Source organism: Jatropha curcas, chromosome 11 (assembly GCF_041381405.1).
Source record: "Jatropha curcas cultivar XTBG-Jc1 chromosome 11, XTBG_Jcur_1.0, whole genome shotgun sequence".
Lineage (NCBI taxonomy): Eukaryota > Viridiplantae > Streptophyta > Magnoliopsida > Malpighiales > Euphorbiaceae > Jatropha > Jatropha curcas.
In genome coordinates this window covers 8,724,628-8,749,846 of record NC_143161.1, presented here as the reverse complement: position 1 = coordinate 8,749,846, position 25,219 = coordinate 8,724,628, and the positions used below count along the sequence as shown (strand labels likewise).

Genomic DNA, 25,219 nt, shown 5'->3' with positions numbered 1-25,219 from the left:
ACCAAATTGATTTATAAAAATCATCTTATAGCCTCTATTATACATTTTATAATTAATTTACATGTTTTGTTAATAATTTTCACTGTAATCTCTTGTAGTAAATAAATATCCGTTAACAATAGAATAAGAAAACAATCTAATAAATCAAATTAAATATTTATAAATATAATATATTTTTATTTTTATTTTTTCAGCCAATCAAAATGAAAGCATTTCAAAAAGTTATTAATAAAATTATATTCTTTAATAGAAATAGGAGTTGAATTATAAAAGATATCAATATAACCAATTAAATTTGATATATTTAAAAATAATAATTTTTTATTTTATTTTTTGGCTAACCAAATTAGAGTGCAATTTATAATTAAAGAAATTTAACCATACCCTTTTTAAATCAAATCTGAATCATATAGATGTATTTATTTCAAATAAATTCAAAAAAAAAAAATGTAAAAATTTTCAAATGCCTCATTTACATATATTATTTAAAATAATAATGTTGAAGTTAAATTATAAATAATAATAATAATAATAATAATAAATTATTAAAAATTATTAAATTATTATTAATAATTTATATAATAATATACTGAAATAAAATATAATTAGATAAAATAAGATAATAATAGTAAATATTTAAAATTTTGATATGCTTAATTATCTATATTTATTTATCTATTAAAAAAAGTCAAAAAAACATCCAATCAAATTATTGAAATATTTTATATATTTTTAAGTTAAAATTTTTTAATTCGTTAAAACTAAAATTGTTTTCGGAATATCTCAAACTTTAGAAGGACAATATCGGCAATTTCATTATTTCGCCTCATCTCCATTTTTATATAAGTATATAAATATAGATTATAAATAAAATAAATCTAATAATTTTCTCTTAAAAAATGTTATAATAATATTTTAATTTAATATCTAAAGATTTGTTATAGTCGAAAATATGTTATTTTAATTTAATATATTTCAAAATATATTATACTGAAGTTAGCATGTGAAGGACTTGTTACTAACCGCAAATCGAATCAAATCAATTTATTTTGAGATTTGGATAATTATTTTAGAAATTCGGTTATCAATCAATTTGGACATAAAAAAACCATTTGGTTTGATATTATACCATTCAGTTATGGATTCAATTATCATAAAAAATATATATAAATAAACTTAAACCTAGCTAATTCTATTTTAATTTTATTAGTGTAAAATATGACTTTAATTAATATAATATTTTTTATTATTTTGTTATTTATTAATAGAATATCACTTTCCAATCGAATGATCACTCCTCACCTAAGTAAATCTAATAATTAAAAAGTAACTAAATCAAACAATTCCAAACATTACTACATGATTGTCATTGTGTGTGTGTTTGGTATGCAAATCAACTTCACAGAAATTAAATTATTCTTAAACTATAAATTATAAATTATCCATAATATAAATTTGAGTAAATTTAAATAACAAGATAAATTAATAAATGCATTACACTAAATTAGAAAAGTGCAACTTCTCTATCCATATCTAAAGAACTTACTTCTCTTGTGTAAAAAAAATTGGATGATAATACAGACCAAATACAAATATTTTATCCACTCCGTGAAAATTGCACTTCCCTATTCAACTTTCCCTCAACCAAACGTCACCTTAGTCTCCGAAAACATTACCGCTCAAACAGATTGGCTCGTTAGCTTACCAAACACAGTTCTGTTTTTCATATGGACCCAATTCCATTTAAATCTCTCTCCTAATTCTCAACCTCTACATAAGCTTTCAAAATTAATTTCAAAGTGAAAGTCCTGACAGTGTGAATCTCTATTTTGCTAATTACGTCAAATTTTATGTTAATTAACAAAATAGTAACTGAATTCTTTTTTTTTTTTTTAATTTTTCTCAATTTCATAAAAGAGGTCCAAATAAAATAATACTACAAAAAGACAATTGGGAAATGTTATAGAACAATAATCAAACAACGGAAATTCCTTGAGATTCAAGAACCTGAGCTAAACAAAAGTTTTATTTTATCATACAGATCTATTTCTATACTTATACATAACAAATTGGAAAAGAAAGCTGAAAATGGAGATCACACCATTTACATTCAAGGGGTTTAAGAACTTACAGGAAAATGTATAAATTCCATACGACAGGAGTGTTTACAATTTTGTTTGTTCTTCTCCCATCTTCGCTTCAAAGCTACACTTTGTTCATTCGTCGTCTTGCTTGCCAAAAATCAATGGAAATTCATCATCTTGCTCTGGGAAACCGAGGTCATTGCCGGTGCCTTTTAAGGATTGATAAACTCGGTACATAGACCATCGGTCCTTGGGTCGAGCAACCACACAATTCAAAGCAATTTTCAAGAATTGTAAGATTTCCTCATCATTTCCCTTACCGCAAAGAGTCTTATCGATTGCATCTTTGATTCTACCAGAACTTGAGAGATAATTCACCCAATCCACCAAGTTACCCTTGAATCCTTCTTCAGCAGTACTAATGTCAAGTGGTTTTTGACCTGTCACTAGCTCCAATAGCACAACTCCAAATCCATACACATCCCCTTTAAGTGAAGCAACCATAGTGCTCGAGTACTCTGGTGCTACATAACCAAATTCGCCTAAATCCCCATTAACATAACTACTCTCATTAGAATCCGAGGAAGTCATGAGCCTTGCTAATCCAAAATCCATTATCCTAGCATCAAAATCTTCATCAACGAGAATCACATTGGAGCATATACTTTGATGCAAGAATGGAGGATGGCATCCATGATGAAGCCATGCTAAACCCCTAGCAGCACCCAAACCGATTCGAAATCTTGTTGGCCAATCTAGTAAAGTACCAGTTCCATGAAGCAAAGCATACAAAGTCCCATTAGACATGTGCTTATAAACCAAAAGCTTTTCATCCTCCACAACACAAAATCCCAAAAGGGGTGTCAAATTTGGATGTCTAAGCTCACCTAATCGACTCATCTCAGATCGAAACTGCTTCTCACCAACCTTACAAGTACTAAGCCTCTTAATTGCAAGTGCAGATCCATCAGGAAGAACAGCCTTATAGGTAACACCAGTCCCAGTCGAAATTATGATATTTTCAGGAGTAAAATTGTTAGTAGCTGCCATCAAATCAGCCAATTTGACCTTAACAAGAGGTTTTTGAAACAATGAAACTTGAACAAGCTTATAAGCCCTCAATTTCTCAGACCAACTACTATCATCACCTCTTCCAATACCATACCCTCTTTTTCTCCTCCTAGAATACCTCAAATGATACCACCACCAAACCCCAAAACCCAACAACAAAGATGCTGCAGCGCCAAAGATCCCAGCAGCGACTATAATTGCAAGATTCTTTTTGCTTAACCCACCACAAGATCCTAATGGTTTCCCACAAAGCCCATCATTCCCGTCAAAATCCCCAGAATCAAAATTACTAAAAAAAGAAGGAATCGTCCCAGTAAGATCATTATCTGCCACAGAAAACTTCTTTAACCTACCCAAACTAGAGAATTGATAAGGAATAGGCCCAGTTAGACTATTATTAGACAAAATCAAATTATTCAAAAAAGTACAGTTCCCAAGATCAGGAGGTATAGACCCCGAAATTTCATTATTTGATAGATCAAGAGTAACTAAAAAGGGCAACCAAGTACAAATTTGAGTAGGAATAGTACCAGATAAAGCATTTGACGAAAGATCCAAATTTTGCAGGCTCTTACACTCCTTTAAAGACTCAGGAAATTGTCCAGATAGCTTCATATCTCTTAATTCAAGACCAATGATCCTATTTTCTTGATCATTCCAACAAGTAACACCGACAAAGTTGCAGAGAAACCCATTTGATGTGTTAGCGAAATTCCAAGAACTGAGCTTCCCTTGTGGGTCACTGAGCGAGCTGTGAACTCCTCGAAGGCATCTCACATCGTCTTCTCCAATTGCTAAAGAAAACAGCAACACTGTGATTAAAGAAGCAATCTTTAGAAGATTATTAAATGGACCCATCACAGTAAAACAAGATCAAAGATCAAAATCTATAGTAATTCTTTATTTCATAAGAAATTCAAGGACATGGTTTTGATTATAGAAAAAGAAAGAGAGATTTTTTTGTTGATGGGTAAAGAATGGAAGTATTTTTGCAGGTTCAACGTTTAGAATGGTCTAAAAGAAATGGAGACTACAGAAGCAGACATTGACTTTGTGTATATGCTATAATTTTGTTTGTGGAAGAAATTTAGTATATAATATACTGAATCGTAAGAGATTTGGTTGATTATTCTGGTTGATATGAGTTATTCCTTTTTCTTTTTAGGCTTGGGTTTTGGGTTAGCGAGAGATTTTCTTTTCCAAGTTTTTAAGAGAATTTTTCATAGATGAGTTTGTCAATGATGAGTACAGCTTCTTTGACCAAAGGTGCGGCTTAGAGCTTTAGCTAATTAATTAAAGATTTTTTTTGACCAAAAGGTGCAATTGTCAGGTCCACCAACAAGCTATATAATTGGACACTGCGCCGATTGATGCTTCTTTAATTTTCAATTTTTTAAAAGGGTAAATTACAATTTAGACCCTCTAATTTGATAAAATTAACTGTTTAAAATCTGTATCTTTATTGCGTCCTTGTACTTGCTCCGATTGGATTTAGAAGTCATTCTGTTCAAATTTTTATTTTTACCCGCTATTTTTTTTTTTTTTGTAAAAGACCAAAATGCACTTCATTTTATTTCTATTGTACTCGTTATACAAAAATTATTTTCTTAATAATATAAATAATAAATTCACATTTTTAAAAAATAATATGCTAAAAGAAAAAATATATTGTTCATATTATTAAAAAATTAATTTTTTACTTTTTAGAAAAATACAATAAAATAAAATATGATAAATGTATTTTGGTCTTGAATTCTAAATTGAAAGATGCATATAGTCAAGGCTCATTTAGAGCATCTCTAATGCAACAGTTGATTGCGTTAATTTATTTGTCATGTCTGAAATATTAAAAGTTAAAAACAAAAACCTTCTTTACTGTTATTGTTTGTTTAGTCTGTGAGTCTGATGTGCCAAAAAGAAAAAGAGAAATTGTCTATCATGCTCCTTATTTTTATAGAAGGTCTGTTAGACAGCATGACTCAGCTTTTTATTCTTTTTTTTTCCTATTTATTCATATTTTTTTTTATTTTCCTTTATGTCTTCTCCTTTATTTTCACTCAAACTTCTTGCGCTGAAACTGATTTCTTCTTCATGCGTTAGAGAACAATTTCTAAAATCTAACATCTATAAATACGCATTCAGCCACATCACCATCCATAATTTTTATTTATTAAAACACATCAGCACAATCTACGGTTGCATTGGAAATACTCTTAGGTATTCGTGAGCAACAGTGCCTTGATATTTCCCTTCTAGAACTGGTGATCAAACTAGAAATTTTGAGAGGATCGAAAATAAAAATGCCACAGATTTTTGTATTTAATTATAATTTTATACACAATTAATTCATATAAAATAGCTGAATACGTATTCATAATACATATTACATGAAAATATATTTATAGGTCTAAAATTCATATTATATATTTTCATCTATAAAAAGTTTTATTCTTGGATAAGTCACTATATAATTAACAACTAATTATTTATAAATAATGAACTGCATAATTACTTAAATTTCATAAGTATTTGTAAATATTATTTTATCACTATCCAAAAATATTCGTATTTCATCCATTATGGATAAAATTAGTAATAAAAAATCTTTTAAAGGTCATGGATTCAAATTTCATATTCTCTTGTGGTTAAAGCAATATCTTTCTGGGAAGCTCTTACTTGGGTTAAGCATAAAGGTTATCAAAATGTCTGTTTTGAATCCAATTATCAGATTTTAGCTCAAAATTTTCGTAATAAAGCGGTTATGGTTATCTAATTAGCATTATTATGGATTGTAAATTTGTATTCAATGAGATTTCTCATTATTCCCTTTTCTTTATAGATGATCAGCAAACATAATTGTTCACTTGTTAGCAATTTAGACGTGTTCGTTTTATGGCTTGAAGGAGCAGGTCTTGTCCGTCATGATCTATTTCCATAGCTATTTTTAGCGATTTATGTTAATGTAAGTTTATTTTTCCTTTTTTAAAAAAACTCATTTTCATTAACAATTAAAAATTTTCAGCTTTTGACGCCCGTGGATGGATTCGGTCGGTGGAGGGTCATGTTTTGGTGTATGGTTGATAGAGCTGTTCTTGCTTCAGAAGGGAAGGTAGCGTGGGTGTTGTTGTTCGCAACTCATTGGTCAGTTTTTTCGCGGTTATTCTTCATGGACCTTTGGGTATTGCTCTCCTAACGTTGTTGAGGCTATTGTTGTTCGCGAGGCCCTTAGCTGGCTTAAGCAGAACATTTCTCTAATATTGATTTGGAGATGGATTGCAAGGGGGTTTGGCAAAGTGTTTCTTCTAATTCCATTTCAAATAATGAGTTTGATAATATTATTCGTGAGTGTCAGGTTCTTTGACCGAAGACATTGGTTTTTAAATTAAGTGGATTTGCCAGCAAGCTAATATGGTGGCCCATTCATTAGCTCGAGTTGCTATTTATTTTGCTTGTCCTACTATTTGGAGAGATCCTCATTTCCTTTATGATATTTTAATTTCTGATGTTGTTTTACCAGATTTTTTCACTTAGCATTTACATCCTAGGTTTGGTGTATGAGGTAGACCTATTGATTTGGACTAATTTGGATCTCTATGCTAAGTTTTTCTTGATATTTATTAATAATATATAAATTTAAAAAAAAATCAGCTTTAAATGAATTTATAGATACTACCAATACCTAAAAATATCCAAGCTTAATTTGGTTTTTCAATTTTAAAATGTTTGGAAACAAGCGCCCTATCGCCCTAGGAATGGCAATGGATAGGGTTTGGGTCGGGTAGTGTAACACTCATACCCAAACCCAATCCAAATGACAATTCTCATATTCGACCCAATATCCTATCGGGTAGAGATGTTATATCCATCCCCAAATTCAATGGGTTTGGTATACCCACAGGTACCCATTTTCTATGGAAACCCACTAGATACCCATTACCACGGATACTCATTTGTTCAATGATTCATATTGTTTAAAAATTACATTATATTGAACTAAAAAAATTTAAAATATTTATCCAAATGATTTACATAATACATAAAAAATATGAAAATAATTTAATACATAAATAAATGTTCGAACAATGACAAGTTAAAATTTTAATTCAAAAGTTGTTCTTCTTATATAACTTCACTCAAATGTAATGGTAGCATACTCTCCAAATGTAGTTATAATAAAATCAATTAATAAAGAATATATGAATAATTATATTTCGTGTGCAAAAAAAAAAAAAAAAAAAAAAAAAACCTATCTTAATCTAGCCGCTCTCTTTTTCTCTCTCAACCTAAAATCTGAAGCCCTTTTTTCTTCTTTCACGGGTGCCCACCGGTGAGCTTGCACCAGTGGTCTCCCTTTTTTCTTTTTCTTATCTTTTTTTATTTAGTTTTTTGCAAATAATATATAGATCTAAGTTATTGTTTCCTAATTATTGAGATTTGTTGTCGCCCATATATTAAAATTTTATTCTCAGATCTAATTCTGAGTTATTGTTGTCACCATTATGGTGATTTTATCTAGCGTCTTTTGTTATTTAGATAGTTATGCAGAAATAAGTGCATATCTTCAGAAAAAATTTGAAGGTAACCAAATCGGACTTGTTGAAAGACCATGAGTTGAACAGTGGCCATGAATAGCTACCAAGTGGAGCAAGCGATTGCCGATGGCACAAATATTATGCTCTGTCAACTGGATCAGATACTTCAAATCAAAATTATGTTTTTTATTCTTTGTATAAGTGGTTTATTATTAGACTTCCTATACAAAAATATAGAAATATATTGATATGTATCTCATATCTGTATACAGCTAGGAAGGCTAACTGCTTGCTGGCTAGGAGCTGTATGAGCGGTAACGTCTGTTCAGAGTCAACAACAGCAAGAAGTGAAATGGCATCTGGTTCAATGTACTATTTGAATATTATTATATGAACTCTCCAAATTACTATTATCATTATGATTTTTCTCCATTATTTGAAATTGAATTTTAAATCAATATTAGAAATTAAATTTTAAATTTAATCTAAAATTTTAAAAATTTGACCAATTCAAATTAATATAAGAAAACTAGAGTGAAATTATTTTACACTACATTAAATTAAAAGTACAATTATAATTTATATAGATAATTCACTATAAGTAGCCCAAATTATTAAAAATTTTATATATGATTTAAAAAAAAAATAAAAAATTTATAAATATCTCAAAATTTAAATTTCAGATGCGTGATTAAATTCGGATTTATAATTACAATACTCCTACCCAAAATAAAGCTTTCGAACTTTGAAGTTACCGTGTACAAGAGCTATCTTCAACTGCAATAATCAAGCAGTACCGCAATTTAAACAGACTTACAGGGTACATTTTTAAATACAAATTATATTAAAGTTTATTAAGAGCAGCCCAACTCATAAGGGCAGATGCTGCAAATTACAATGAGAATGTCGGAGAGAGGTCATCTCTTGGGTACCTCACCCTTACCAAAACAAACAGATATGATAGTTGAGTGGTCCATCTGGTCATTCAAATCATGTAAATTTTCCATCTATTTATATCTAATGGCTGCAAATTGAAGTCAAGGATCATAAATAGTTTTAGTAATCAAGCTCAAGAGTAGAAAATAATCTCAGTTCTTATGCATTTTCTCGTGCCTGAATTTTAATTTATAGCTTAAAAATAATCCAATTTTAATTTGTACAATATAAAAATGACTTTACTGCTAAATATCAAATTTATAACATGTGGCAATATTAAATATTAAAAATTTTAAAATTAGCTGGATTATTTCTCTTCCCTCGAACTCATCCATCCTCGGAGGATTTCTTTAATACAAATAGTTTAATGCAATTAATTTAATCATATATTAAGCACTAGATTAAGCATAATTCGATTTATATTGATCAAATTCAACCAGCTTGGTTTGGTTTAATTGATTTTTTCACAAGAAATTTGATTATCGATTTAATGGACAAGTCAAGATTCTTTTTTTTTTTTTAATCTCAATTTCATGAAGCTCAAAAAATAGGCTTAACACCTAATTGACTCTGAAAATACTGCAAAAACTAAATAACTAGAAAGAAGTGAACCAATTCGGTTCGAGTTGGTTTGTTTATGAAATCTGTTTTCATTCTAGTCAATTCCGCTCGAAAAGTTCAATTTGATTTGATTCGCTTTGATATCATTAAGATTTAAACTTGACCCATCGTTTGCACATTCATGCTAACCTGTGACCATCAAGTTGGCGTTCTCTTGGTAGCCAGAGCTCTAATGCAGGCCTTTTTTTCACACCATTCAACAAATCAATTCAAAAACCAACTTTAGAAGGGAGAAGTAAAAAAAAAAAAAAAGCTTGAGTTGACTTAATAAGTTGAAAACATTAACACTCAATAGTTGTACTCGGCAATAGTTTTTTTTTTAAGTAGTTTTAGCATTTTAACTTATCAAATATGCTATTATAGCATTTTAAACTAGTTTTTAGAGGTTAAAAAATAGCATTTAGCTTTTAGTTTTTCATAAAAAGTTACTAAAATACCTAACAGATAAATACTACTAAAATAATTAATAACTACCAAAATAATTAATTTTGCTGAACACACCCAACAAATGGAATCAGAAGTTGTACAATATAAGTACAAACAAATCGAATAATAGATGATAGCCAAAAAACTCTAAAATAAAGCTAATTTTGATTTATATCAATTGTCTGATGTTGATTAAAATTCTTACGGAACACATCCAACCTAACTATTAGATACAAATTAGTTATGAACCATAAATTGCTCAACTAAATACATATATTCTATTTAAATTTAATATATATTAATCTTATAAAAGTAGTAATTATTAGTAAATCACTTTTTAATATAATTTTATGTAATCATTTTGTTTATAATTAAAAATAATAAAAATAACTATTAGATATTTTTAGAATTGTATTAACTATTAATTCACCACCATGGCAGAAGTCGAAAAAGCCGACGGTTAGGATTCTATTGCACTTTGATCAACCAACCCTTTTCCCAATTAGAGATATTTTCGTTCCATTTTCCACTACCAAACAAAAAGTTGAGCATCCCTTCGATAATTAATGTCGCCAAAAAAGTTGGTAGCAGATGGGTTTTACAGCAACTTGATTTTCAGAAGGTCAGATCTTGATGATGATTGATTTCGCATTTCGAATTCAACTTGACTGTCTGCAATTAAAGTCAGGGACTTAATTGAATTTTAATCTTTTTCTTTCTCAAATTGGATTGATTAATAATTTATAAGTTGATAAATAAATTTTATGTTTTAAATTTATTATACTAGACGGAGCGCAAGTATCATTTTATAGAATTTAAAAAGGAATTATTGCATTTTTAATTTTCTATTCTTATTTAGTGAATATCACTAACACCAAAGAAAAGGTAAAAATGGTATTAAAGCAATTTAACATGAAAATTTTATAGAATAAGATAAACTAGTATTTTTTTTATTTTATATGAAAAAATTGAAAGTTAGACATTTGTGAGGAACAAAGGTATCCTTTAAGGTTTTTCACGATCGATGAAGTAATTAAATCTTCATTAATTTAATAAAATTATCATTTACCTTACATCATTAATTTGATTAAAATAGTTTTCAAAATTATAAAAGTAATTAATATATATATATATATATATATATATATATATATATATAAAAGCATAAATTTGGAAAAAATTTCTCAAAGTGACAAACATTTATGATAAAACTACCATTCTAAAATAACTTATATTTGTGGATGGAGGTTGTATTATTATTTTTTTTAATTTTACCATTATTTCTACCAAATACAATAACTATTTTGTACAATTTTTTAAAACTCAACTTATTAAATGTTCTCTTTCTAATTTAATGATTAATAGAAAGAAAATTATTGAAATTGAATGAGTTAGGTGGAACAAAGATAATTGAATTAAATTGAGCTTTATTTAAAATTTAATTATTTTCTTAATTATTATATAAAATATTTTAAATGTGAAATAAAAGAATAACTAATTCAGTTAAAGATGACAAAACTAATATATACATTTTCAAAATCCTTTCCCCAATATTCAAGTTAAGGGGAAAAAAAGAAAAAGAAAAAGAAAAAGAAAAAGAAAAAGAAAAGAGGTTGATTTGAATGGTGGATAGGGTTGGTGTGGTCAAACAACTTTAAGCTTAAGAAAGATTAATTAATGGAAATTAATTGACGCTTTTAAGAAGAGCCAGCTGTCCTTACTACAATGGATCACCTGCCAAAAAAATAACATAAGACCTTCATTTTTAATTTTAGTGCTTAACACTATTATTGTGGAGCTTGACCTAACAACATTATATGCTATTTGCTTGGTCTGGTTTTAAACTTATAGAGACCAATGGATTTCATTGTTTGGTCTTTGTGATTTTTCCACTATGAAAAAGAAATTATATAGGCCAAGTTTAATTTATTAATTAGGATGTAAATAATAAATTTTTGAAAATTTAAAAAATAAAAAATATATAATTTTTAAATTTTGACCAATAAAAATTCTCGTAAAAGAGGCTGCCACTTTTTATTTTTTTATCAAACTATTTTTAAAACCTATAGAGGTTCAGATTCCTTATTTTTAGAATTTGTTTTCCTTATTCTTAATTTTTTTTTATATCCAATTAGTTAAGTATATTTAATTCTTTTCTTTTAGTAGATGTATTTAACTTTTTATATTGAGTACGGTTGACTTGTTATTAAACGTTAGATTTCTTAGATCTAAAATTATTTTTCCATATTTGCATCCATAAACAAATTACCCATAAGATGTCAATTAGGTGGGCAAGGAGTGGAGGTTAGATTCCTTAATTTTAAAATTATTTTTTCCTCATTTATATATATATATATATATATATATATGCCAGAATCCTACATAATGGTAAGCGAAATTAAATCGAGGATAAATCAAAGTTTGATTTAACTATTTGAAAATTGGTAAACATGATCAAAGTTTGATTTCAAATTGGATAAGAACAAAAATCAAATCGATATCAAACTTTTGAATGATAAATTGAAATCACGCGGTTATAGTTCAATTCCAATTAAGATCAAAATCGAGGATTTCAGTTTCAAATGATGAAAAAAAAATAAAAAAAAACTCCTAATTTATATTGTTATTGTAATTTTTTAAAATAAAATTTAAAAACGTTTATATAGTTTAGTTTTTTCAATAGAATTATTTATTAATATTATTTGTTTAAGCTACAAACCAAAAATAAATAAATAAAAAGCTCAAAAAAGATTATTTACTTTGGTTCCAACCTAAAGACGGTTCGATTCTAGTTTATTTTTATATCACTCAAATCAGCTGGTTTTAAAATTTAGAATAAGTGATTCTAAAATTGTGATCATAACTAATTTAACCAACCATTTCATCGTGGGAATGGGATCATGTAATAATATCGGCCATTCTATCCCATTTTCCAGGTTCTATTTGTGAAGTTATATAATTTTGTTGTCAGCGTCAGATGACATTTCATTTTGATGTGATAATCTGGTCTGGTCTAGATTGGTGGGCTTGCATTCTCAACCTATAAAAAGGTTTGCTTAATTTTTAAATTCAACCTATATGATTTTAGATAATTCCCTTTTTTTTTTTTTTTTTTTTTTTTTTTTTTTTTGAAAACAACGCAGTAAACCATTAAAATACCATAAAATTTGCGTTTTGCTTAATGTTTGGGGTGAAATTATAACAAAAGTGAGAAATCGGGGTTGATGATACAATCCGATCTGTCAAGTCCAACTCAACAATCCGATCCATGCAACAAATTAGAATCAATTTTCAATAGAAACTAAATAAATATTGCAGATGGAAAATTTTACATGACTCGAGCTTGCTGCTTTGCACCCAAAAACAAAAAGGATAATACACAGCAAAACAGCCCCCCCGCCAAATTATACAGTTTTCTGTAAATAAACTACTATATATATGTCAGCAGCACTATTTTAGAAAGAAAAAAATCATAGAAACTTGTTACCTTGACAAATAAGAAAATGAAGAAAGTCGCACAAACAGATTATCAGCTCGATCAGTTTCATCTTCTTCTCTTCCTTCCTTTTCCTAGCTGTCCAGATATGAAAGCGTGTTCCTGTTCTTGGAGGAAAGCTTTTGCCCTTCCGTATTTCTCCGCTCTTTCCTCTTCCAACAATGCCTTGTCTTTCTCCTTCACCTCAAATAAGAAATAATTATCCTTGCGCAGTTCACGAGCTGCCCCTTTAGCTTCTCGTTTTATAAGTTTCTTTAACTTTCTTGTTTCAACACGTTCACGATCTGGATCATAATCTCTACCCTTGACATAGCTGCAAAATAACAAGGCAGTTCATTAAAATGTTTTTAGCTCTTAGTTGTTAGCAACAGAATGCAAAATGACAAAAATAAAGAGAAGTGACATGAAATGGTTATATACTTCTCCTCAAATTTAGGATTAAGTAGTTTGATAGGCACTGGCTTCTGCTTCCGCATTTGAAGTGGTCGTCGCAGCATATAATGTTCATCTGTTTTCTTTCGAATAACTTCAGCAACGTCTTTAAATTTATCTTGCAATGCTGCTGGTATCTTTTCTTGTTTTGCCACATCTAGCAACAATTCTGAAAGCAGCGAAAATATTTCAGGAAAAGAATTCAGCTCCTGATAAGTATCAACATATCCTCGTATTGTTTCTATAACAGTAACCAGCACACTAGCCCTGCACACCAAATTAATTTTCAGCAATCAGAAATAACAGCGAAATAACGACATTGATAACAGTACCAAAATGAATTCCAACTACTGTCAAATAGCCACAACATAATACCACATCAATAGTCAAATAGTTCATAGTGGCATGAAGACCTACCATATGCTGCCAAGTAAAATTTCAATATGTATATGCTTTCCATTGGTTCAGAACTAAGATAGTAATTTCAGGGTCACAATGGCTGGGGTTGTAGCATTTTGGATCTTAACTTATGTTTTGGGTGATGATTTCTTTATCGGGAAATTACTTGCGGATCACAAGTTGTTGATTGTTCAATTTAAGAATCCAAGTCCAAGTTGCATTAACAATTATAGAAACCTCCAAATGCATCCATGTACTGTGTTCCAATTATTGATCAATTAGAGACCTATTTTCTAAGATTTCTAGTGGTATTGCTTCTTTGAGATTTGAGTAAAAATAATGCAGAAAGGCTGCATACAAAGACAAGGAGAACTGCCTTCGGTCCCCAAAACTGACTTACTCGTGCCAACCCCCTCCCTCTGTGGTTCACAAAGCCCTTGTTTATAGCAAATGATATTTTTTCTAAAAAGCCTTCATTTCTCAACTTATTTTTATCTCAAGGTATACCCTCGGGTATCACGCATTTGAACATAAATATTTAACCTTTCAAAGTTGTCAAAAGGATGGAAGCATCGACACAAAGTATAGCCTGCTGTAGCATAAACTACCTAGAAACAAAATATTTACTGACCTGAAATTATCTGAGCTAAAAAAGGCAGAATCCTCTGGCATGTCCATTATCATGAAAAAATTCAGAGGACTAATCTCATTTACACAGTGGTGCATGCACAAAAGTGGCCCGAGCTCTTTTAGTTCCATTTGACGATAGAACTGCCAGAATAAGAATAATCAACAGTCATTACTTCAACCTGCTGCATGTAGTGCGACCTTCATCAGGTACACTTGAAAAGAAAGTGCATCATGAAAAAATAAAACTACAATCATAAATCCTCAATTTTGTCGGAATTTTAATTTTATACAATTCTGTCAACTTTTCTCATGCTAGATCATTGGTAGCAAGTGTATCGAGGTGTAGCAATCACAAAATGAGATGTATCTATCTTAAGCTGGTATTGAATCTGCAAGCTGAAAACGTTGGGCATAGGGGGTTAAGTTATATTTAAATCATTTGACTGGAGTCCATCTCAAGCTGTCTAAACCTCTAAAACACTATGAAACAAGAGGATTGGATAAAATAGAGGTTTTGGTGGCCAGGAACTTCAAAGCTACCTCAGGGTAAACACATGCATTGTTGTGATTTCCACTCTGCATACAATTGCTACAAATTATAATGTCTAAGAAAAAATTGATGCAAAACTAAACAATTAGATGAGCTTGAGATATATCCAAAGTTCAAGATATGAGGGTGTTAGCCCTTTGTTTATTTACTATGAATTGGAATCAGAAGCCAATCATCTGTTGAATGAAAAACATGAATACGAGGCAATGAAAACTGCGGTACAATGGAAGCCACATCACAAAACACAACCATCACAGGGCCATATACCTCAGATTCCTGATATGATGCTTTTTTTCTTTCAGTGGCTGCCATTAAAAGATTCTGCAAAAACACTATGGCTTCAGGACAGAACTTCTTAGATTGTTTAGTTATCTGCAAAACAAATGGATCACATTAATAGAGAGAAAGTGCAAGAGTTGGGGAAATAAGGGTACTAGCAAACAATTTTGACAATGCCATTCTCAACATGACAAGCCAACAGGTTCATACAAGAAAGAACATTGAGATAAAATGTAGGACATGAATAAGAAAGTAACGTCTATAAGCATCCCCAACATGTGAGCACACCACCAAGTACAAGATGAAAAGCTGTAGCATAAAGAAGAGCTACAGAAGATTATGCTGCCAAAAAATTGAAGCACGTTGCATTCAGTTTTGTATAAGAACTGGTAAAGAAAATAATGTATCAGTGTACGTACAGAGAGAACCATGGAGCATAAGAAAGAACCAACTGCAATATCACGACCCAACTTGATGGGGCAACGCATCAGATATTCACACATCAATAATATTGCTGGCGTCATAACAGCATGGCGAAAGTCAGAGCATGGAAAAATCATGGACCACAACCTCAACAGGGACAATGTTTTCATGGAAGGCCAACACCCATTCTCTGCCAGGGGAAAAAAAAGAGGAAGAAGACGAATAAGTTGGAGAGCTGCAGAATTAAAAAGCTTCTGAAAGAGTTGGAAAAATCATTAACTTTCCCATCATATTAGGACTAACCTGCAGTCTTAATAGATTCACAAAACTGCGCTCGAGTTCGCAAAATCCTTTGGCGAGCACATATTGCAGAGAAGTAAGGAATCTCCATGCTCATCTCTATCAGTGGCTTGACCAGCAAATTCAACAACTCAAAATTCAAGGGCTTTTTATTTGCTAAGACAGCAAAATACTGCAATAATAAACCGTAGAAGACCTGCAGAACGGAATAATTTCATTTACAAAAGCAAAACAGCAACCAAGCCATAATGAACACTTCAATAGCTTAACCATATCATGTGTGATATCCAAGACCCTGAATCACTGTTAACAATATATTCAATTCTTGAGGCATGCAATAAAGAAAGAGGAAGGAAAAAGCAACATTGAATAAAATCTGATAAACATATTAACCAAAATCACCTTTTTATTTGAGAAAATACAGCAATGGTTAATATATATATATATACTGACTACTTCAGGAGCATTAAAAATCAACGTAACAGAATCAAAATACCACTTTCTGTGGTACAACTTTGTTTGCTTTTCTTGCCTGATTATCAGATTATAAAATATCAATAACCACAGCACTCAAAGCTACGCCACCACCCTACTGTAACTTAGATACAGAAGTGATGAGTTTTCACAGTAGTTTATGAACTTGAGAACTGGTGTTCAAAAATATTTAGTTAAATGTCTTCATATATGGAAGCATTTGGTTCATGAAGATCTGCATATTGTCGTCTCCCTCAATAAATATAGATTATAAAGAAAACAAAAGGCAGACATTAGATTAATGAAACCCCCCCCCCCCCCCCCCAACCCAAACAAAAAAAAAAAAAAAAAAAAAAAGAAAGAAAGAAAAAAGAGAAAACAACCCAACAAGGAACAAAAAAAACCTGCAGTAATAATAAAAATAAATATATAAATAAATAAAACAAATAACAAACAGATGAAGAAAAATTCCCATACTTGCATTTTCTTCCGATTTTCTGCAGCAAGCTTTATAGCATTGCTCGCCCGAATCCGATTGATTACAGTAATAACATTAGAATTAGAACAATTCTCCAATAATGCACACAGTTCTTGAAAGCTCTTTGGAGCTTCAATTAAAAAGGGAATGTCTGGTTCAGTTGAACGCTGTTTTATCTTCTTTGCAACCAAAGATTCTGTATCTCTTTCCCTAGTCTCAACATCATCATTTTTCTTTGACTTCTTGTGCCCTCTAACATCTGCTTCTTCAGTGTCATCATCAAGATTTTCATTGTATTCATCTTCTTCATCTTGCAAATCTGTGCCAAGCTTATCATCATCACTCTGCTCCCAATCCTTCAAAGACAGAATATTCTTGGATTCATCGTTTTCTTTGTCACTATCATCTCCATCAGATCCTTCATTGTCACCAGCATCTTCATCAGATCCTTCATTATCACCTTCATCTTCAGCACTTCCTGAATTTTCAGAAGAATTATCATCTTCACTTTCAGACTCATCCGCATCTCTTCTTTCAAGAATCTCATCAACCCAGCCCTTTGTAGGCTTAGGCTCTTCCTGAAGAGAAAAGGAATCACCCAGATCATCTCCAGATACTGATCTTGGCCTTTGGGTTGATGGCTTCTCAATATCATCATTCTCTTCATCACTAGAATCATTAGTTGAAAACATCCTTTTCTGACGCTCCTCCTGAAATTGTTAAGCACCGGTAAGTTGGCAAGTGAGATCTAAATCTTCAGAAAACAGTAGCTAATAAGATAGATTTACAGGTAGAATCAATAAAAGTAAGGAATATTTTAGTTCAGTGATATGGATAAAGTTTATATCAATTGGTCTGACACACAAGTTAAGCTTCAAATAGCAGAGCCATACCTCTAACCGCTCTAGTCGTTCCCTCTCTTCCTGGGCAATCTCTTCTGGTGTCTTTGTCCTGTCTGATGGATGAGCGCGAATATCCAATGCCATAGCTTTGACAAGTTTATCGTAAGAATCAGGTTGTTCCTGCAAGAGATGGCAAACAATATCAAATCCTCATGCCAAGAACAACAAAGCTAGTTGTTAATGGCTTTGTGAAGGTTAGAGCTTCAGATCACCCATAGACTGAACAAACAAACAAAATTTCTGGGGGACAATGTAAATTGGGGTATATAGGTCTTCACAGGATAATACATCTCTAATTTCAGGAGAATGTGGGATATCATAAACATGGCATATAAAATAATGGAACAAAAAAATGGAAGACTTCTACAGAAATAGGCTCCAGCAAAAATAGCAAACTCAGGAATCATTAAGTTTAATTGCTTAAGAAAAGGCTGACGGAACCCAGAACTATCAAACTGTACCTGCCTAAAAGCTTCTGGTTTTTGAGCACCTAACATGTCATCATTCTTCACATGCTCATTGGGAATGCTCTTATTCACAAGAGCTTTCAGGGCATTCATCTTGCCAGGTTCAGTCAAAGAAAACAAGACTTGAGACTGGACTAAGGATGTGAAGCTTTTATCTAATTCTTCCATTAACTGTTCATTTTCTTCCTTATCTTTTGCCTTTTGAGCCTGATCAATAAGCCAAAAAAAAAAAAAAAAGTACAATAATCAGAACAAAGATATAGCTTCATCTGCGGAGCAGCTTCAATCAGACAGGGTTCAGCTAAGCACCTTGAAAAACTTGCTTTTCAAGATAACCTCCTCCATTACTTCCTTCTTTGTTTTGTGTATCTGCAATTAGAAAGTCATACTTTAAATTACAACAGGCAAAGACATCATTTGGCATCCATCAAAACTTTAATTGAACAAAGCAGAATTGTAGACTAGATTTAACAAATTTGCAAAAAATATCTCACTTGTTCAATTCTGAAGTCAAAAAATTAGTAATGAGAATAATCAGCAGTCTCTCATATTTTCTCACCTTTTCTCCTCCTTCCACCATACCCTGCTCCTCTTGGTTATGCACCTCATAAGAATTAAGTTGTTTTAAGGTGTCTGACATCCCCGTAAATAAAAAGAAAGAAAAAGTTTGAAGTCAATAAATCCTAAAGAAACAAGAATGAAATAATAACACATTTCGATTACAACATAACAATGAGTTATAGAAATTGGGAATGCAGGATGAAGTCTAAACCACATGTCAAGAGCAACTAGACCGATAAGCATCTATTCCATCACATAAACAAATTGCAGCACCTGTACCATGTCTATTGAAAATTGAATGTCAACTGGACAAAATTAGTGCCCAGGAAACTATATTTTAACAAACAAAAAATTAAGAAATTAAGATTTGTATAGAATGCAGTGAAACAATAAGAGACAGACTTAACTTAGAGAGACTACTTTTGCCAAGATATATTCAATTTAAATATATTGTAAAAAAGGGCATTTACAGAGAGAAAACTAGAGTCAGCCAACATATTTCAATTGCTTTTCAATTGTTACAACAGTTTCGGAACATTCTGCTGTGGCCTTTGGATGTCTAGAGGTGAAGAACAGAAGATGAATGTTGAACTTTGCATCTATAGAGGTGCAAAAATATGAAAATAAAATAATTTACAACACTGTGACAGCACACAAAATTTTAGGATGCAACCTTAAACAAGGTGCTGAATTAGCTCAAGACCAGTAAGGAAGATATGAAGAACGAAAAAAGAAAAACTAACTGAAGTTGCAATTTATATGAATTTGACAGCAAACCAGCATACTTTTTAGAAAATACGGATTTGCAGCAATTACAAGCAAAAGCTAAACTAAAGTTGGATTTCCATTGGCATTATTAGATAAACAAAGCCCAAATTGGCATAAAAAACATCAAGTGGATACATACTCATTTTACCTGCTTCAGCATCATCTTTATCATCATCAGATAGCATTTCATCCTCAAAATCATCCCGCCCAGAAAGTGGACCAAGACCCTGAATATCAAAATCTTCTTCTTCTCCATCTGATAAGTTATACTTGCTCTTCTTGCCTATTTTCAGCTATGTACGAATGGAACAAATCAACAAAAAAATTGAAATTCTAGTTCTACAGTTAAATCAGTAACAAAAATCTCACCCTTTTCTATTGAATTGTTTTCACTCCTATTGATGATTGATCAGAAAGACAAAAACTACAATGTTTTCTAAAATTAAACTTCTACTGTCATCAAGCCCAGAGAAGAAAAAGGATACAACAATAAATGCAATACTATGTATTCTGAATAATCCAAGAAATAAGGAGATCGAAAAAAGTTGTAAACTACAAAAATTTATGCATTTTGTTAAAAGCACCAAAACCGTTCATACAATGAAATTTACTTTTTACCATAGAAATGGTTTCTCTTATTATGTCCTCTCTCCAAGTCGTTTGAGCGCAAAATTGTAATAATAATTTAAGATGATTGAAAATAAATTAAACAATTCTTGAATTAAACATGGAAACACAAAGCAAACCTGATGCTCGCGCTGTGACCGCATAATAGCCTTATCAAACTCTCCGAGCTCATCATTCTTCTCCCCAATTCGTTTATCGATAAACACTGAAGCCTTCCCACTTTGCTCGTACTCTTTCAGCAGCGTTTTCTTTCTCTGCGGTTACCAAACATTAACATTTTACATTCACATTTACTTCATATATAGAATTTTTTAGGAATTTACAGATAGAGGGAAAGAGGTGCCTTGTCTATGGCGAGAGAGCGGGCAAGACCTATGCGACGCTCTTCACCTTTGCCTTTTTTCTTGCCAAGAATATCGAATTTGCGGCGCGACCAGATGGTCTCAAAAGGATTATCTTTTGGAGTGGTCTTGACCTTCATGGCCACGGCGTTTGGACCTGACTTTTTGTTTTTCTTGTTCTTCTTCTTCGTTTTGGTGTCACCGCCGGTACTTTTCGTTGTCTTCGCCATTGGGACTATGCCGATAGAGCGCGACGGAGAGTGTTTTGCTGAGGGTTTAGGGTTTTGAGTAGTTTTTTCCGTTTTTGCTCAGATAAGTTGTTGATGAATGACTATGAAGGCAATGTGGTCTATGAGCTAAATGTAATATGGGCCGTAGGAACCTATGGACTGCTTTTGCTATCATGGTTTTAATGTTTTGGGGAACTGAATAAACGTCGCAAAGCCTCCCTTCTTTTCCGTAAAATGATTTATAATAAAATATTTTTCATAATTTTTTATTATTTAAAATATTTAGAAAAATAAATTAATAGAAAATATTTTTCAGGTTAAAGAAAAATTAAGTCATTTGTTTAAAAAAATAACTTTTCATTTTTGAGTGACTAAAATATTTTCTGAATATTGGTAAATTTTATAAATTCATATTTTTTAATTTAGTAATCATCATAATTACTACCACCAGTTACCATTTACCACCGACCACTCGGCGGCTTTCATAATTTATATTTTTTTTGCATTCTTTTCATATTTAACAATAAAATTTTTAAATTATAAAATTTTTATTATTATTAATATTTTTTATGGTTGTATAAGATAAAGACTTTAATATTTTTAACTAATTTTCATTATTTCAACCAAACAATAGAAAATAAGTTATTTGAAAAATATTTTTCAAGGAAAATGTTTTCTATGAAAATATTATTCAGCAAGTTATTTTACGAAAATAAACAGAGCCTAAATTTAAATTTTAATATTACTCCAAGCTTGGTTGGTTTCCATAAAATAACCTTTAGGAAAATATATTTGGGGGTGTTTAGAAAAATAAGTCAATGGAAAATATTTTTCTAGTCAAAAGAAAATTAAGTCATTTTAAGGAAAATGACTTTCTATTTTCAAGAACATAAAATATTTTCCAGATTTTGACCAACTTATTATAACCTTATAAATCCATATTTTTTAATTTATTAATCATTAATAGCCACTGCTACCACTTACCGTTTACCACCATCGATCACCGACGACTTTCATAATTTACTATTTTTTTGCATTATTCTCATATTTAACAATAAAATTTTAAAAAAATGAAATTTATATTATTATTATGGTCTTATGAGTTAAAAATTTTAATAGTTTGAACTAATTTTCAACATTGCAACCAAACAACGGAAAATAAACCATTTGAAATTTTTTTTTTAAGTAAATTATTTTTCAGAAACGAAGAAGCCAAAATGTCAAAAAAAAAAAACTTTAAAAAATATTAAGAGAATGTCATTTTTTTTCTTAAAATAAAAAAAATAGACTCTCAAATAATCTTAATGAATCTACGTCACATCCAAACTCCACACAAACATAAACGGTGTCACCTATAAATCGAAGGAATTTAAACCCACATCGTTTTCATGGTAATGAATCCATGCACATGTTTGTTTTAATGGTCTACAGTAAAGCTGATTAATTTATAATCGCCCTTAAAGACAAAGGGGCTAGCCAAGAAAGTTTGCATTGCGGAGAATCGAACCCATAATCTAAACCATGATGATCGATCCCGCTAATGCTCTGTACCACTGAACTACCCCATTCCCATAACAAACAGGGGCAAAATCTACAATGGGGGCACTTGCCCCGCTGAGTTTTTACAGTTTAATTTATGATTTTTTGCATTTTAATATATATAATTATGTTAATTTATATTTACTCCACTAAATTCTTACCTTTTGCCCTCACTGAAATATTATTTTCATGTGTTGCCCCCACTAATTAGATTTTTTGAATCCGCCCTAATAATAAATAATATTTCTATTAGTTACCCTAGTCTCATTGAATATTTTATACTACTAATACTTGTTAATGGATGACTTAGTCTGTAAAACTCAATATTTTGATAACCGGACCAGTCGTTGAACCGGTGAAGACAGGGTTCACTGAATCGGAAAGTTCAACCGGATCAAATATTGTTCAATCAAATTTTTATTTATGATATTTTAAAATATAATTAAAAATATAAAATATGCAAATATAAAATAATTTTTCTAAAAAAAGATAAAAAATTAAACTAAAAATAAATTAAAGCTCTTTATTTTCATTAACAAATAAAACATGTTCAGGATTTCATTTTTGTGAAATTTTTCTTCTAATAGTGAGTTTTTTTGTTAAAGTAGCCTATTTATCTTCATTATTGGAGGAAGTGCATGTCGGTATTGATTTTATTTCTTTCTCATAGATTTGGTCTGTTGATGGTTTGCCTAAATTGAGACATTTCCTTTGGTTGGCTCTGCATAGCCCTTTGCCGACTAATTCTTTTCGGTTTCAGAGGGGCATGACTCGTTCTAGTCTATGTAGTTTATATTCTATGGAGGAAGAGGCTGTGTTGCATCTTTTTCGTGATTATGTTGTGGTGCGGGCATGGTGGCAGCAGTGGAGTTTGCCTCCTAATTTTTTTTTGGTTGGATGATGTGGTGTTGTGGTTGTGTTTAAATTTATCCTTGCACATGTCTGGTCCCTTTGGTATCTCCTAGCATCATTGGTTTTTAGCTACTATTTGGTGGGTTTGGAAAGCGAGGAACTTGTATGTTTTTCAGAATGAACTTGTTATTGTTTCTGCTTTAAATCATTGTGTTTTTAAAGTAGTTTTGGATATTGTGAATTCTTCTACTCCTGATGTTGCTTCGGCTAGAGTTAGTAGGCAGTTTTCTGTGGCTTCGGTTAAGCCTCAAGGGGGTTAAGTGAAGTTAAATTGTGATGGTAGTAGTCTTACTAATCCGAAGTTGACTAGTGGTGGTAGTGTGTTCCGTGATTGCTGGGGGAGGTGGCTTGGAGGCTATTCTCTTAATATTGGTCACTCTATTATTTTAGTTGGTGAGTTGTCCTCTATTCAGACAGGAGTTATTCTTGCTTGGGACCGTGGTTTTCATAAGATTATTATTGAGTCTGATTGTTTAGAGGCTGTTACGCTGGTGAGCTTAGGGTTATCTATTGCTCATCCTTTGGTTGTTCTTATTTTGGATATTTAGAGCTCGATGACTTGTGATTGGAAGTGTTCTATCCATCATGTGTTTCGTGAAACTAATTCTGTGGCTGATCATTTGGCCAAGTTAGGGCATGTCATTCCTTCTTCTTTATTCATTTAGAAAGCTAGTCCTAGTTCCTTGTCTTTGATTATTTGGGCTGCTGCTTGTAGCATTGTCTTTTTGAGATAGATTTCTGCTTTTTATTCTGCTCTTCTTTTGCCACCAAATAAATAAATAAATAAATAAATATATACACACACACACTTGAAATCTCTATAAAAAACTAAGAATTCATTTCAAAATTACAAAATAGATAAATTAATTTATAAATTTTATAATCACATAGAATTAGTAATATAAATATTGTACATGCTTCATTACTCCATCCGTCTCAAAATTATAGTTCTATTTCTTTTTTACATAGTTTACGAGAATAATTAGTTAAATTAGTTTGACTATTTTTTTCTTACATATATATCCTTAAAAGATTTTAAACATGATACATTAATGATTCTTTGAGACTCAAAATATGATGAATAGTTAGTATTATAATTTTAAAATCAATTTAAGACTATTTTCATTATTTAGCAATTTCAACCAATACTAATTATTCACACGGATTATTATAAAAGGGTATTATGAAATGATATTTCTAAAATTATAAATGGAACTAGTATTATTTTAGAGCCTAAAAAGAAAATTGAGATTATAATTTTGGAATGAAAAGAGTATTATTTACTAATTGAGTCGAATATATATAGATTTTTATATCAAATATTGTTTGTGATTCAATCCGAGCACTGAGCTATAAATACAACTAACCCAATTTGAACATGTTATATTTTTAAACTTGTTTGGTTAAGTTGGATTATAACAAGTTTTATGCAGTCTTATGTAATACAATTTGATATAATGTAATTAAAACATTTCTAATTTAGTGTCTATATTAAAAATAATTTTGATTACATCAATTCTATCATGCCTATTACAAGGTGCTTTTCTTGTGTTCTTTTTTTAATTCATTTTTTTATGGATTTAAAAGTTATTATGTGAATTTTGGTGGTGCAGCTAAGAGAGGTTTTAGAATTCAGGTTAAGGAGTTTCATAAATTGCATAGACTTGATATTTTGATTATTGTGGAGCCTCATATCTCTGATGCTTGTGCTGTTTTTGTAGCCCGTAAGCTTGATTTTCTA

The 25,219-nt window shown here is 30.7% G+C and overlaps 2 protein-coding genes across 3 annotated transcripts; both read right to left on the bottom strand.

Annotated features, from left to right (window-relative positions):
* Positions 1-1,960: 1,960 nt before the first annotated feature.
* On the bottom strand, positions 1,961-4,426 carry LOC105642349 (Leucine-rich repeat protein kinase family protein). Its single transcript, XM_012227168.4, has one exon. The coding sequence runs from the start codon at positions 4,011-4,013 to the stop codon at positions 2,217-2,219; it is 1,797 nt and encodes a 598-aa protein (XP_012082558.1). The 5' UTR covers positions 4,014-4,426; the 3' UTR covers positions 1,961-2,216.
* An 8,532-nt stretch (positions 4,427-12,958) lies between these two features.
* Positions 12,959-21,159, bottom strand: LOC105642335 (nucleolar-like protein). Of its 2 annotated transcripts, none has more exons than XM_012227147.4 (14): positions 20,800-21,159; positions 20,576-20,710; positions 19,969-20,122; positions 19,060-19,133; positions 18,810-18,869; positions 18,495-18,707; positions 18,025-18,153; positions 17,131-17,841; positions 16,183-16,375; positions 15,876-16,069; positions 15,445-15,549; positions 14,629-14,768; positions 13,587-13,865; positions 12,959-13,479 (listed from the first exon to the last, which is right to left on the bottom strand). In XM_012227147.4, the coding sequence occupies exons 1-14, from the start codon at positions 21,025-21,027 to the stop codon at positions 13,215-13,217; spliced, it is 2,880 nt and encodes a 959-aa protein (XP_012082537.1). In that variant the 5' UTR covers positions 21,028-21,159; the 3' UTR covers positions 12,959-13,214. The 2 variants fall into 2 exon arrangements, with proteins under 2 accessions (XP_012082537.1, XP_012082545.1); XM_012227155.4 differs by having other exon boundaries at positions 19,978-20,122.
* Between the last annotated feature and the right edge of the window lie 4,060 nt (positions 21,160-25,219).

What these genes read in the sequence shown, in the direction of transcription:
- LOC105642349 (XM_012227168.4), bottom strand. Translation starts at nt 4,013, where the DNA reads ATGGGTCCATTTAATAATCTTCTAAAGATTGCTTCTTTAATCACAGTG.
- LOC105642335 (XM_012227147.4), bottom strand. Translation starts at nt 21,027, where the DNA reads ATGGCGAAGACAACGAAAAGTACCGGCGGTGACACCAAAACGAAGAAG. An exon ending in GGTCACAGCGCGAGCATCAG is followed by an intron (nt 20,123 to 20,575) that starts GTTTGCTTTGTG and finishes ATTCGTACATAG; the next exon opens with CTGAAAATAGGCAAGAAGAG. An exon ending in AACGACTAGAGCGGTTAGAG is followed by an intron (nt 17,842 to 18,024) that starts GTATGGCTCTGC and finishes TAACAATTTCAG; the next exon opens with GAGGAGCGTCAGAAAAGGAT.